This window comes from Xenopus tropicalis, chromosome 1 (assembly GCF_000004195.4).
Source record: "Xenopus tropicalis strain Nigerian chromosome 1, UCB_Xtro_10.0, whole genome shotgun sequence".
Classification (NCBI taxonomy): Eukaryota; Metazoa; Chordata; class Amphibia; order Anura; family Pipidae; genus Xenopus; species Xenopus tropicalis.
In genome coordinates this window covers 146,567,574-146,584,027 of record NC_030677.2, presented here as the reverse complement: position 1 = coordinate 146,584,027, position 16,454 = coordinate 146,567,574, and the positions used below count along the sequence as shown (strand labels likewise).

Genomic DNA, 16,454 nt, shown 5'->3' with positions numbered 1-16,454 from the left:
GTAGGGACACCTTCTCTACAGCATTTGCGGCATTGAATTCTGTGAAGGCCCTCAATTCCTGGCGCACACCCAAGGCCTCTTATAGCACATATGCTCCACGCCCATGACAGAGATGTGGTGCTCTGGCAGACCCACAAAAAAGATCAAGTAGACTAACAGGATAGTATGGCAACGTTTCTTTAGAGATACAAAACCAAAGGGCCGGGTTCACTGACTGTAACTGACAACTATACAATCTAGATCTTCAGTGCACCATGCTGTATCAAGCCTGCTGATAGCAAACTGTACCACTCATTTCTGCACCTCCCAGTAGAAACGTAGCAGATGGATCGACGCCAGGAAAAACCACTGACTTTTAAAAATACCAAGGGAAGAGTCACAATTTAACCTCACATTCAGAGTTTACCTGAAGCACGATCTGTTGCTATCCCCCTCCAAAAGTGTTAAAAATGGTAAGAGATCATAGTAATAGAGTAAGGGATCCAGAGCCACAGTATATCCAAACCTTTTAAATGAATACATAATCATAAACTAAAGGGATGAAACTTTGGGTTGTTCAGAGATTGCAAAACACTGTACATCAGTGCTGTCCAACTTCTGTGGTACTGAGGGATATCACCCTTCATTCATATGTTAAAGAAGTTTATGTCATATTAAGACATACCCTTAAATCCATATGCATCCCCTGTGGATAGCACAGCAACCCCACCAGCACATAATTACACGCCTTAGGGACCTTATTATGATTATTTCCAAATGCTAAAAACTCCCAGAACAAAGCCCTGCCAGGTTCACCTCCCACAGGGGGCATAGGGCAGGCAGAGTATAGAGCACGCACAGGCAGCATAGGGCAGGCAAAGTATGGAGTATGCACAGGCAGCATAGGGCAGGCAGAGTATGGCACGGGCAGGCAGAGTATGGCACGCACAGTCAGCATAGGCACTACAGACAGTGACACAATGCTGGCACTGCTACAATGTGGGCGCTTACAGTTTGAGCCTGAGTTGTGAACAATTCAGGGGGTAAACAATGCAGGGACTAAAAGGTGTGAATAATACAGGGGTCTACAGTCTGAATCTGAGATGTTAACAATTAAGGGGACAGTTAATCTTAGTACTGATACCATTTAAAGCTTGCACAAAGGAAAGCAGTCAAAGCAGCAAGACAGGTGGGGGGCCACGGGCCGGATGTGGCCCACAGGCCGCCAGTTGGACAGCACTGCTTTACATAATGGTGGGATTAGTAAATAAAAGTAATGGTAATGACAGACAAGAAGATTTGTTGCCCATGGAGGATCTGCACTACCCCATGGAAACAAATCTTCTGAAAATACCTTTCCCCTAACTAACATGGTGATTGCTGCAGTTTACATGTGGCAATTCGGTGTAATTATGTAAAGATGCAGAAGAAAGCATTTTCCAGATTCCTGTGAAGCAGGGGTCCCCATAGTATTTTTTACCTGCGAGCCACTATCAAATGTAAAAAGATTTGGGGGAGCAACACAAGCATAAATTGACTATTTGATACCCCCTATAAGGACTGGCAGCCTATAGGTTGGTTTGTGTGCCAGTACACCTGTTTTTTTATGTAACCAAAACTTGATTTCAAGCCAGGAATTCAAAAACCTTTGGGGCCACTGAGAGCCACATCCAAGGGTCAGTGATCAATATGTTGCTCACGAGCAACTGGTTGGGGATCACTTCTAATCATGTGTTATGGGAAAGGTAGCGCAGATTCCCAGTTGGCAACAAATCTCCTTGTGTGACATTAAAAGGGAAGTGCTTTTTTTTTTTTTTTTATACTATTTTTCACCCACTGAAGTCCATTCATGGAGCTCTAGCAGCAATGAGATTACTGCTAAAAGCTGTGTGATTGGTGGATGCAAGCTGCATGCAGTGTGTGGCATTGTAATTAAGTAACATGTAGCTCCCTAGCTTTCAAGGTCTGATCAAACAAGGCAAGTGAAAAAGGCTCATTGGCCCAATGTTTTATTCAAAATTAATTCTTTGCAAGTATATTTTAGCTAGTGAAATGCTATGTTAATTTTCTTGGTTTCACAATGATATGTTGGGAAGACCGATGGACACATACTTTTATATAGTGTATATTGCTGGTGTTTCTGCCTGTAATATATCACAAGTTAAAAACACGGTATCTCACTAATCATATGACCTTAGAATAGACTATATGCATTTGTGTAACCATATTAAAAGTCCATTAAGAACTATATGGAAAGAAAATCACTCATATCTTGTAACTAAAATATTTAACAAAATTAACTTTATTACCATAGATTAACATCATCAGAAAACTAAAACTCCAATTACAGAATTTCATAATACAATTTTTAAGAATAAATTATCTCTTATGTACATATATACATTTTTTTATGATGGCAAATTAATTGCAAAACTGTTTTGTGGCAGCTTTTTTAAATTTATTAAAAATTGCCTTACTGACACCAAATGGTTTATGTTCGTGTTTACGGGTGCTTAAAAATAGGTGCCAAAATATGTCAGTGAGACAATATATTTCAATATATGTTTGATAATTACCTCTAAAAAAAAGATACAAAGGGCTATTATTTGTAGCACATATGCACCTTTTATGGGGCCCTATCTGTACTTTCCTTTATTAGCACTGACTAGAATATTCCACTACAAGTAGTAAGTGGTTAACAAAGTGCTGAAATGAATTATGGTTTTCTGCCCCTAAGGCAATAATTGGGTTCAGTTTAAAATTATAGGCAGAGTCTGGTCTATTTGGACGTCTAAACTTGTGGTTAATTCATCTTTTGAAAAATAAAAATGAAATAGAATTACTTTTAAATAACATGTTTAGTTGTTCTTTTCACCCTGCAATAAATTTCATCAAGATCACAGAATATGGAATAAAGCACAAATTACCAGCTGTTAACAAAAAGCCCTTTCGTGCATTGTCAGGTAAGACTGGTCTCTGCTTTGCCCTGCTTTGTTTAAAGCTGAAGTTTAGGGTAATCTTTTCCCTTGTGGTGGTTTCACTTTTCTGCTGCCCTTTGGTCTTCTGGATGGTGAAGATTGGATTGGATACGCTCATAGAAAAGCAGATAAGCACTAGAAGAAAGAACTTCCTGGAAATTTGTCCTCCGAACAGTATCATCCGAAATCCAAAGCCATTGTTGGCTAGTGAGCTTCTGGTTCTTGGCAGCAGGAGAACGCCGGTAGGTTACAAAATGTCCAGAGTGCATATCCCCATGGTGAACTACTACCGCCATCAAGCGAAATAGATATGATGAGGAGCTACAGAAGGCAAATATATAAGATGTGGAGGATCAAATATAGAGGATTAAATATTGTATACAAAAAGCAGCAGGATAAACTGGAGTTCAATAGCTAGAAACTATGTCAAGATGGTATCCCCTAAGGGAAAAATAGAACACTTACATCTAGATTGCTTGCCATTATTCTACAGGGCCATAATACTTAATCTGACATACTGTATATCTTACAAATCTGTCTTATCTTTTAAAGTTAAGAGCCAGTGCTTTTGAGGCTGAATAAAGGCAAACTCCACTAAGTTTTCAATATCTAGTATAAATCCTTCCCAAAAAAGTAGAGGCTGTTATAGCAGCAAAGGGAGGACCAACTTTGTATTAATCCCCTTTATTTTAAAATGAGATACTGTTGGCTATATAGTATATGTATCAAATGAAGTAAAGAAAACTCACGTCCATTCAGGGTTGGTTGGGAGTGGGCTTGTAAATGGAGGAGATATATATGAGGTAGAACAGGCTCCATTCAGAAATGGCATTGTGGGATTTTGAGCACCACCTGAAAGTTTAGTAGAAGACAGTGATGTAGCTACAAACAGCTTAAATGTATCTTTTTGACAGATGTCACACTCAGTAACTAATCAGGTGTGATAAAAACAGAAAGGAGAGACCCAAATTCCAGATACCACCAACCCACAAATAGCATACCTTTTAGCAATGGGATAATTCTGAGGGCAGGGAGTAGTTCTCCAGAGCATTCACAGATTGGCTGTTACTTCAAACCATTATTATTCAATGTGTGCAGCATGGTTGTGAGACTATAAGCTGTCAACCATAATATGTATGAATCTTTTAGAAATTACCCTAGCATCACCAAGCTAATTCGAGCTGAAGCATTCAAAAGCAGCTCTCTGGTTGCACCAGAACTTATTTAGGAGTTTCATCGCTAAGGTAGAATGCTCAAGCATTAAAAAGCAGCTGTCTGTAAAATCCTGAAAAATGTAAAATAAGGGAAACGGATGATATATTAGGGACATAAAAAAAACAAGTATAAAATGAGGAAAAAATTAAGATCAGGGTATTTAAAATTGATGTCTCACTGTATATTTTTATAAATGGTGGTTAGTGATGCCACTAATATCACTGACTTCATAAACAATATACTTCTCTTTATAAAGATATTGGTAAGATAACCTTTTTTAAAATGTTTTCATTTGCATAAAAAGTCTCCTTTATAATACTGTATCTGAGTGGAGTCCTAGAATTTTAAACTGTTTTTTATCTAATTCATGACATATAAAGGGAGCAAGAAGCTTGGTTTAACAAAGACTTTCAAGGATTTCTTATTAACATTGCAAACAGGAAAATTTGTCCAAACATCAAAACTGATATTCATTTTCTACTGGGGACTTGACTTTAATGATAACCACCAGTCACTGTACATACATACTGGATCTTAAGCTAAAAAAAAAAAAAAAAGCATGTGTTTCTTGACATGCTCCATGACATTGGTTGCCATTAAAGCCAATGGCTGCCTACATGGACAGTTCAAAGCAGTAGGCTTAAAAACAACTGCAGAAAAAATGTAATTTGTGACACAGTTTAATAAAAATGTCAAACGTTGCACCATATTTAGTCACCCGTAGCAACCATTTAGCAGGTACCATATACTTTCACCTGTTTAAAAGCAAACATCTATTAGTTGCTGTGGGTTACTAGGTATGGTGCAGTTTTTTAATTCATTATCCCAGTATTGCAGCTTTGTGAAGGGGTAACTGTGAATTAGGATATGATGTAGGTGTAGCTATCAGCTGCAGGGTGGGAGTGCATATAGGAGGATGGAAGCATGCTGCCCAGCCCCAGAATGGCAGAACACAGGTCAAGCATTATTGCACAAAATGAAACTGAAAAGTCTGTGTTTCTCTTGTGCACGTTATATAAAACGGTTAATATTTGTTACCCATTGTTTACCATCCCCTAAAAAACAGTACGTAGATTTGGTGGACATTTCCCATTTAATAGAGTAGACAAGCACCAAACTCCAAAATGTGTAATAATCTGAATAATGTTCTTAAATGAAGGTTCAGAACCTCTCAGGTGTTTACCTTCTTTCCCATCTGTTGTTTCCTGCTCAGCAGCAGAGAGATGGTTAGCAGGTTGCTTACTCGTGGAACATCCAGATATCCGATATTTAAATCGATCCATAGCCAAGAATTCGCTAAACTGTACGTGCTCATTTCGTTTTAAGGGACTGCCCTGATTAGACCAGCTTAGACGCTGCAAATGGATGCACAAACACTGAGGGAGCTGCAAGAATCATGAAGAAAAGGGTCAGTATGTATATTAACACTGTGGCACACAATATCTATTTACAAAACTCCCAGGACAAACAGCTTGTAATGCTCAACATCAGTTTCCTATGGCAAAATTAAGTACCAAGTGACATGCTAAGCACACAGCTGGGTGTTTTAAATAAAATCATACCTTCCCCAACTTCAGCTGCTTCACAAATGTTGTTTTGCGATTCTCTACCGACTGCGAATTTGGTATCTGTGCAGCATGGATCTAGCAAGAAAGAACATACAGAAATCAGGTATACACTGCAATGCCCTTGCTCCACTCACTAAGCATTCCAATGGGAGCAACAGTCTATCTTTCATACAGATATATAAGTAACACACCTCTAGTACTGAATAAGTCTAGTTCACTATACTCACAATTGCTTTACTTCAGTTCAAAGTGTATAGAGTAAAGCCATCTTCACCATTACTACTTACCTTAGTGCAGTTTTCACAAACAACATCTTTAACAGACTCTGTAGAAATGAAATGCTGCAAGCACTGGTCTAGCGTTATGGGATGACCCTAAAATGGAGGAATTCAATTTTAACACACAGAATTGGGTATTTGATGAATTTTGTTATGCCTATGATACGCATATACCTTATGAAATCATTTTAATAAATGTTGTGTCAGTATAATCCCTTACTATTTAAGCCCTCTGTTCTACTAAGGGGCCATTAGGCATATAGTCGCCTACGATAAATCTCCTCTACTGTGAGGGGCTAATCAGAAATTGTTTTCCCATTGGCAATAATGTAAATCGCTGGTGGGAAAGTCTACTCATCGCTTTGGTTTTGTGAAGTAGCCCAAATTTTCCTCACAAGGCAACTTTGGCCTACTTCACAATACTAATTTGCAAATAGTAGTCAGCACGACACCTTGAATCTGTTTTGGAATTAGTGTAGGTTCCACAATGGCCATTTCCCATCGGTATATCTAAGCAAGAACAATCTGGAACAGCACCACTTGTATTCTTGTTTAAAATGCCTTTATTGCACACATCTTAGGGCAATACAGCAATGTTTCAGGCCATGTGTGGCCTTTTATCAAGCTCAATGTACTAATTTGTCAATATTTAGTGAACTGCTCTAAAGAGTCAAATTCAATTAATTTCTATGGGGTGTTAGAGGTCAGCATCACCACTAAAATATTCCATAAGCCCCTCTAGTTAATTAAATTTTTAAGGCAATATAAGTCTATGGTTGTGTTAGCACAAAAGCACTATTATTTGCAGCTACTACGATAATGTAATGGCACCTTAGAAGAATAGCAAATAGGAAATAATAAGACCATAACAAATCTGTCCTTAGAGTAGCATAGAAAGCACAGTAATTTTTAAAAATCCTATCTAGGTGTGGTTTTATCCAGGCTTAAGTTTGAAAACATCAATTTTCTTACATTTAAAGCCAATATTGGGGATCAATTCTTATATTTAAAGCCTTATATTGAGGATCTGTAGAAAAGGCATAATGTAGATCCTATCTGCTATGCAGAAACCAGTGTGTAAATAATTGTGTTGTAAGAAACACTGAAATTTGATTTAGAGTGCAGCAAATCAGTTGGGATAAATAAATTTGATTCTTTTTTGCACCTACCCATGTAGCCACTGGGATACTCAAAGAGAGGCTGTCAAATGTGTCATATCTCATTGGACTCTAAAAAACAAAAAAAACAAACAAATTTCCATTAGGTGCCAAAACGCTGTTCCCAAAGGAAAGAAAAATAAACTGATTTTTGCTGACTGACTGTGTTTTGTTTATCAGTGCCCAGTAGGCACTGTCACTGTTGTCGTACAAACCTAAATCAGCAAAACAAATGGGCCCTTGAGAACAATGAGAAAACATTTGCAAGATGCCAGATTTTAAGGAATACTTACACTAATAAGTGTCCCTATGTGTTCAAACCTTATTATGTATTCTTATCAGGAAACCAGATCTAACTGGTTAGCACAAAGATCAATACTCATAAATCATTAGGTTATATTAAACCTCCAAATTCTGCCATGCCCTACCATCTGCCTCCATACTCCATACTGCAAAGATCTGCATGCTTCTAGTAGGGTAAAACTGCAGCAACACTTGAACAGTGTTTTTTTACACATAGATCCACTGAGCCCATGCAAAACTCTACCATAATACAGGAATGTGCCTGACCTGCATAAAAATCCAGGGTGCCAGATGGAAAAATAAAGGGCAAATATACATTTCTTGTTTTAAAGAAACTCATATAGCAACACATTCATCATCCAGAACACTATTGCACCTCTTTTGCAGCATATCCCCTTTTTAAAAAAAATAATACTTTGGATATCAGGTATATATCTTTTAGAGGCTTTTTTAAAACTATTCCTTACATACACAGTCCAAGTGTCCACACTTGAACAATATGCCACTGCTGGGTGCAAGGAGAGTAATTTATTTGTATAACATGCACCTGTATGAAAAGTTTTGGTCCCTCTTGGAACCTGAATATTATAACTGGAGTGCTGGTCAATTTCCGCTCATTCTGTTCCCAGCTGTATTATTATCTGCAAGCAAATTACCACACTCCAATCTACTGAGAAGAAAATTTAACTTGCAATTGTAGGACCTGTATATAAGAGCAGGTATTAAGACATCAATGACGTGTGCCTTATGCAAGTGGAGTGCTTTTAAAAACCCAATATAGGTTTTTCTCTAATTCATGCAATTTAAAGATATGCTTCATTTAACAAATATTAAATGAATACATTCATCTTACTGGTAAGACTTATGTGAACTACAGCTGTAAAATTTCCCGTTTAGCACAAATGGTCTTGGTAAAGCCCAAAACACAAACATGACTGACACTTACCTGGTGTTGGCAATGCTTGCACACCATGTTACTAGTGAGTCTCCCATGAAATGGATGCTGAGATTTCCACTGGCTAGGAATAGGATAGATGGGCACTGAAAAGGATTGATAAAGACTTATTGCTATAAAATGCTACCACTGTGTAGTCTGCTTGAATTTATTCACTCTTCTAATACTGCCATATAAAAGGCTTTATATGAGCATAATTTCTCCAGCTGTTGCTAAGCTATAATCCCCAGCATCTCTCACTACAGTCTGAAGAACTGAAGCGTGCATGTTATGTTGGAAACTCAACTACTTGCGAATTAAGCATATAAACCAAATGAATGTACAAAATAGCTACCTTGTGTCCTGCAATGGATTTGCCTTTGAGGTTCCAATGGAAACTGCAAAAACAAAATCGCAAACTCATGTAAAGAAAATGGCTATGCAAATATATAAATACACTATATAAATACACAGGGTGATACTATAGCACTTAGTTACAGCCAGGCTCAGATTGTCAATCTGTGGGTTCTAGCAAATGCCAGAGGGGCTGCTGTAAATTGCTGTAGAAAGTCACTGTTTAGTGGGCTGGTGGGGGCTGTTTGGGCCTCTGTGTACTTGAAATGCCAAAGCCTATATATATCCCAGTCTAGACCTGGTGACAGACTGAATCTGCTGATTAGTAAAACAACATCTAGCCCAAGTTGTAAAGACTAGTTCCCTGCCAATAGGTCACCTGTGCAGTAAAAACATATTAATTGTTAACCTGCAATACAGATAAGGGATCTGTTATCCAGAAATCCATAATCTACAAAGTTTCCAAATGTAGCACTGCTATTTCCCATGAGACCTTTTAAAACAAGCAATTTGAAATTTCTAAGAAGCACCCCAGGTGCAAACCATTACTGACAATAAATTCCATACCTGTGCTATCATCATTTACTATTGTGTCAGTTACATGTATGGGGTTGCAGCTGGTTAATTACACCCTAGAATTATCTTGTACTAACTATGGGTAGACTACTATTTATCCCCTAAAGTCTAGTTTTATTTCTTTTTTTAATTATCTTGTAATTTTTATTAAATAATATTCTTAAGTAAAAGTAAATAAAAAAGTAAAGTAAATCTAATAAAACAAATGATACCAGATATAACTGGTGGATGGTGCTTGATATAACAGTATCAAAACCCACTAAAACAACAGGTATGCCTTTATACACAGCAGACAAATGCTAAACCAGACTACTAATATTATGAGCCCTATGGAAATGTCTAAACTGTGAATGCATCCCATTCTACTTTAACTAAAATCTGTGAACACTTACTTCCAGAGAATCTAGGTCGAAAAGATGAGTGACATGAGGACGGCGATCCCTCTCATCTTCTAATGACGAAGTTAACACATGGAACAGCTCGTGGGCATCCTGCATTAGCAGACCAACATGTTATTGTATGTATGTATATATTACTGTATGACATGAAGAAGTAGCAAGAAAATGCAAAATCTTTCAACACATACATTCACGAATAATACAGTATATTATATCATTTATAGACACTGTGCTTTGTCCCACTTTTCTGTATAAGTGTATAGAAATACATGCAGGAAGGCAATCATGAATTTGGTAGCACCAAGCACCCCCTGCAGCTGACAAAATCCCTCCCTAGCTAAGCATACAGCATGTTGATTAATACAGGGTCTGATTAAAGAGACACCCATTTAGTTTTCCCCAGATAAATTATTGTTAGATACTGGAGTTCTATCACTGACCTGCTCTTCAAAGGAAGAGATTTGCCATCTGTGAGCCCTGAGGACTTCCAATAGAGGGCTGGCATCCAAAACCTCATCCTCAGTACCCTCCTGGTTGCACAGAGCTAGGGGAGAAAAGGTACAATTTTCCCAGGCTCTGAAATTATACCTTCAGTACATGTCTAAAACAAATACCTGCATCATCTCTCGGTAGAAAGATAATACATAAATACATAGATGGCACATTGCAATTAGACTCCAACTCAAGTGAAGGTTAATGATGGTTTAATATGTACTACAGTAGTCAAGGCTGTAGTTCTAAACTAACCAACTAGAGAACAGTCAGCAAGCACCATCCCTAAAAGCAAGCATAGAACATGAAAAGGGTAACTAAAGCACCACTAATGCAAATTCTTGGGGGTTAAAATGCCTTTGGGAAATCATTCAGTGTGATATTAGTCCTGGCCTAGTCGAACATCATACTACTTTATCTTCCCAGAGCAAGGAAGGTAGGAAGGTAGGTTACTCGCAATATTTGGGGATAACGTAGAATTTTGTTGTTTTTTTTTACATGATGCCTGATATTTATTTCATAAACACAAAATAGTAGTGTTTATCTATATTTAAATCATGAGGGAATGAATATATATCTGACCTTGCACTTCTTGGGGTTACATGGCTAAGGCACCCTGGGAAATGAAGAACATGGCTATCCCCATGTGAAATTTTAAAAATGAAATACAAAAAAAATGTGTCTGTGCTTTTGAAAATGCTGGATTCTGCTGGAGAAGCTCTATTAACTGATGTGTTTTGAAAAAAAAAAACCAAAAAACATATTTTCCCATGACAGTATTCCTTTACTAATGTTTACAATACTTGCAATCCTACAACTGCTGCAACTATAACTCCCAATATTCCTGTAAAATACATTACATTAGATTATATTACCTTTTAGGAGGTGAAGCAAGGTGACAGAAAGGTGCTGATGCTCTGTAGTGTTGTTCTCCTGTCTGTACTTTGACGTGAAATCTGCAAGCCACCTGATGAAAGATGGGCAGGAAGCCAGACCCTGGAGCAGAGAGTTCATAAAACAGGTGTTTCCCAAATTTAACAGGCCAGGTACAAGACCTAAAAATAGTAAACAAGTATGTTTTTATGTAATGTTGCATTAGGATCCTTAATGATCAAAAACAATGCTTTACCCAAAAAAGTACTCTATAATGCTATTAAAATTAAGGGTCTGCCATTTCTGTGAGATGGACTATTTTGCCAACAGTTTTTTTTTCCACAAGCAGCAAAAGGCCAGTCAAATACAGCTACTATAGCAACAGGCCAGTGCCATTAGTGACTCTTCCAAAAAAAACCAAATATTTGAAATCATATAACCCATTTATTAAGTACTGCTTACAAAAGACCCAAATAGCCCATATTCACCTTTCTACTCTGTTTTGCCTTGGCATTGTTATATGTGTGTAATGTATAATATGTATAAACTTTTATACCTATTGCATCTATTATGAATCAGAATATTTGCAAGTTTTAAACGAGGACTGAACTATTATTTTATTTTTATTGAATTGTTTGCCTACATTACTGCCTATTTTTTGTTTTGCATACAAAGTCTGGTTCAGTAAGCCGTACCCCTTTGTTTCTCCCTTTAACAGATATGCTGGACCACAATCTGGCAATATTTTGGACACAGAAGTTCTCTCATAGTTTACAGCAAGACCTCATATTATACCAGCTACTTGATTTAAGCAACATAATTGGAAATTACCCCTTATAAAATAAGTTTTAAAGTTGAACTGGACACCAATAAGTAGCTGGTGTAGTTAAAATATCAGCACCCTGACAGAAAGTTACAAAACATGTCACTTAATGTAAAGTACTTTACATAAGTCTGAGTGACATTTACTTAGTGACTCCATTCTGTGGAAATACATGAAAGTGCGACCTTTTGCTCTGTACTGAGCTTTCATAGGTTCTTGCTGTGACACTGATATTTGAATCGTACAGGCTGGATTTTCGCAGTGTGCCATTTGTAAGATCAAATAGACTCAAATGATTATTTACTTATGTTACATTTACAAGCAGATGATCAAAATGAGCTAACATTAATGTACCAGAGGTAGAAAGGGGACAGCACAAGTCTCTCAGTTTGCATAGAATATGTAGCTGGTATGTTATTGTTTAACTGTATATATTACTTAATACACAGTCTTTAATGGTGCTAAATTACAGTTACTCGATACTTTAATGGGCAGCTGATAACTGAAACTTCAATACAATATATATATATATATATATATATATATATATAAAAGTTTGTCCTTGTTTCTTTCACTTTTCAGCAGGCTTTGGAAAGGACATTGCACTGCTTCATTAAATGACTATTTCTGTAAATGTTATACAGAGGGTTCCTGTGTATATCACCTCATGCTGATAGGGAACACAGCCTGTACAGGTTTAAGAGGAGGGGGTGTCTTTTTTTGTCTTTTAAACTATATTAACACTGTCACTTGGTTACCGAGGAAGGGAGGTGAATGCCCTAGAAACATTGAAAGGGTCCAATAGAACTCTACTCTGCTCATCTGGCAATCTTACCACTGCCTTTCAGAATTATTCAGGATTCATTGACTAATGCTTACCTTTCCTGTATTTCTTTCTGTCCGATATGGGGCCCCATAAAACATATATTCCAGCAGCTAAAGCAGCAGCAATGCCACCAATCATTCCCCAGTTCTTCATCATTTTACACCTGCAAAAGAGACCAATCAAATGACTGCATATTCAAGCACCTTATACTTTGAAAAGATGCTTTACCTGTATATTCATACAGCACACTATTTCACCAATTTCTACATTATTAAACATATTATTTTATGTATTATCAAATTTCCCAGAGAGCTGAGCACATTTAACAAAATACAGTGAGAGATGATAACACAGTGAAAAAAATTATTAATTTATATTGCATGTGGTGTACCACTGCATTGTGATTTACTATAAAAAGTGAAATAAATTGCATTCCTGCCTTAGGTTCTCACCTTACCTTATGGCAGAAACAGCTTTGCTACAAACCCATGACTGCATGATGCTTTAATGAGGAAGAACAAAGTTATATTGTTTTTAGTTGTAAATGAATTGTGCCTGTTTACCATTGCAGCTCTGTACTCACAGCCAAAGAGACAAAAGCATAGCTGTCAACACTGAAGTGTCAGTTACAGGGAGACTTTGCCAAAGCACCAAGTGAGAACTGTGTTACAAAGATGCTTAGCATCCCACCTAGCAGGCCTGGACTTCGATTCAAATTAGGCCCTGGCATTTTAAATACATAGAGACCCAAATAAATAGTGACTGTCTATAGCATCTTACAGCAGCCCCTCTGACACTTGCCAGAATCCACAAATTGCCAGTTCAGACAATACATGTCAGAGTTATTGGTCATAGCATGGTTAGAATGTATGTGATTGTGTTCTAATTATTTTAGAATATATAGTGATAGCAAAAAATAGGACTGATTTCTGGCAATTGCTGAATGACATAGATAGTTACATAGTTACATAGTTACATAGGGTTGAAAAAAGACCATTGTCCATCAAGTTCAACCCATCCGAGTAAACCCAGCACACAACCTATACTAACCAATCTATACACTCACATACATAAACTATATATATACAACCAGTAATACTAACTGTAGATATTAGTATCACAATAGCCTTGGATATTCTGCTTGTTCAAAAGCTCATCCAAGCCCCTCTTAAAGGCATTAACAGAGTCTGCCATTACCACATCACTAGGAAGGGCATTCCACAGCCTCACTGCCCTCACCAAAGTGCATAACTTTGCACTTGTCCACATTTAACCTCATTTTCCAGTTTGCTGCCCAGTTTTCCAATTTTGTCAAATCGCTCTGCAAAGCGGCAGCATCCTGCATGGAACTTATAGTTTTGCACAATTTAGTGTCATCAGCAAAAATAGAAACAGTACTCTCTATGCCCACCTCCAGGTCATTAATAAACAAGTTAAAAAGCAAAGGACCAAGGACTGGCCCCTGCGGTACTCCACTAACCACACTGGCCCAATTAGAAAATGTTCCATTTACCACCACTCTTTGTACTCTATCCTTTAGCCAGTTCTCTATCCAATTACAAATATTATGTTCTAGGCCAATATTCCTCAATTTGATCATTAACCTTCTGTGAGGTACTGTATCGTATCAAACGCTTTAGCAAAATCTAAGTAGATGACATCAACTGCCATTCCAGCATCAAGGTACCTTCTTTCTTTACTGGATACATTAATAAGCAGCTGATAAACTTCAATATGATTATATATATATAAGTTTGTCCTTGTTTGTTTTACAACAGCAGGTTTTGGAATGGTCATTGCACTACTTCAATAAATGACTATTTCTTTTAATGTTATACAATGGGTCCCTGTGTATATCAACCTGATAGGGGACACAAACTGTACAGGGTAAAGGATAGGTTAAAGTTACACTGTAACTTGGTTACCAGAGGAAGGGAGGTAAACAACCCAGAAACAGTGTTGTGATTGCAATGGCCCAAAAGAAAAAAGAACTTAGTTACTGGGCCTCCTTACTCTGCACTGACTGACACTGTTCCCTAAGTAATAACTGACGGGGGTCACCTGGCAGCCCCTGGCCAATAGAAATAACCCTGGCACTCTAGTTACGCTTACCTCCCTTGCGGTCCAATTCGAAGAGAACCAGCAGCACAAGCTTTCCAGGCTCCAGCAGGAGGGAGCTCTGGGGCACTACAGCAAGCTGCCAAAGGTGTCCGCCTGCTCCAAGTACTCACTGGAGCCCAGGACATGTCACAACTCCTGCAAATGCTGTAAGGCAGCTGCGTCTGACATCATCCCTAAGCAGGAAGTGGCATGGAGCACACAGAGGAAGAGGAAGGCGAGCTGGCTTCAACAGCAGAGGCGGAGAAAACAACAGAGGACGGCCCAGTTGTAAGAAACAGAGCTTCGATGTCAGCGACTAAGGCAAAAGTCTCCTTAGTCCACAAGAGGGCAGCAAAATCTCATTCTTCAAAGCGTTTCTGTACTAGCCACAGACATCTAGCCAGCCACCCCATTGACAAAAACAGCAAAATAAAAGTCTGTAATATGAATAAGAGCATTGGCGTGAATGCAGAATGCCCCCAACCCTCCTCTTCAGCTGCTGCCCGCTTTCCTTCCCCATAGGTACAGCATGGCAGCGTTCCCATGACAACACAAGCAGTCAGGGAAGGTATCCACGGAATGTCAGTCATACAGATGTTATGCAACAGTTGCTCAGTCTAATTCTAATTCAGTCACTGCTTTGTTCAACTGTTTGCAAGCACTTGTATCACAGAGTTAGAGTTAACATAGGGTTAGCAGATATATAGGCTGTATAAAGCATATTACCCCACATCAAACAGTAAGACAACCTAGCAGTTTTACCAAGGCATTATAAGAATATCCACAACACACATTTACAAAAAAAAATATAACAGTACAAATTCTGTACCAAGTCCACATCAGTTTCTTTTTGTAATAACCCAGAACACAGTATATTCCAGTATATGTGTGTATATATATATATACATTTTTGTTTATTGCCCCAGAAAGCATAGCAGTATATATACTGTGCCAATGGATCATTGTTTCTGCTTGAAGGATCTATTGGTAAATAAAATAAGCCCCTTTTTTCTAACGTAAACAACCTCAACATAGCCAGCCTTTTCTCCTCAGACTTTCCATACCCATTAGGCGAAGACACATGGGTCGATTAGATGCAGAGACTTTTTAAAAAGTTGGTCGCAGTGACTTTCCTGCCATAGGTTAATGCATATGTTGCGGCAACTAATTGGCGCATGTTTTTGCCCTTATCTGCTTAGTTGCTTTCTTGCTCTCTGAACACTGGAGGCCAAAACCACATGGCATATTCTAGATAAGGCCTTACCAGTGCTTTGTAAAGAAATTATTTCTGTGAATCTATATCTCTTTTAATATACAGTAGCTCAAAACCTTGCTGACTGGACTTGGTTGTTATGTTTTTTTTATTATACACCCATAGGTGTTTCTCCATTATGGATTTGCCTAACTTATTCCCATTAAGGGTATAAGTGGCTTGCAAATGTTTAAATCCCAGGTGCATAACATTACATTTATCTACACTAAATTTTATCTGCCACTAAGCAGTTAAGATAGTCAGTTTGCACAGATCCTTCTGCAAGCATGACAACTCCCTATTGGAATTAATTGGCCTGTGTGGTTTCATGTCATTGGAAAACACTAA

At 37.9% G+C, this 16,454-nt stretch overlaps 1 protein-coding gene across 1 annotated transcript; it reads right to left on the bottom strand.

Annotated features, from left to right (window-relative positions):
• Window positions 1–2,265: 2,265 nt before the first annotated feature.
• Window positions 2,266–15,040, bottom strand: usp30 (ubiquitin specific peptidase 30). Its single transcript, NM_001045620.1, is given in 13 exon segments — window positions 2,266–3,278; window positions 3,707–3,809; window positions 5,356–5,557; window positions 5,735–5,815; window positions 6,028–6,114; window positions 7,188–7,247; window positions 8,425–8,519; window positions 8,768–8,810; window positions 9,735–9,833; window positions 10,181–10,284; window positions 11,108–11,287; window positions 12,808–12,917; window positions 14,867–15,040. Coding segments are annotated over 13 exon segments (1,560 nt in total). The 5' UTR covers window positions 15,001–15,040; the 3' UTR covers window positions 2,266–3,016.
• Between the last annotated feature and the right edge of the window lie 1,414 nt (window positions 15,041–16,454).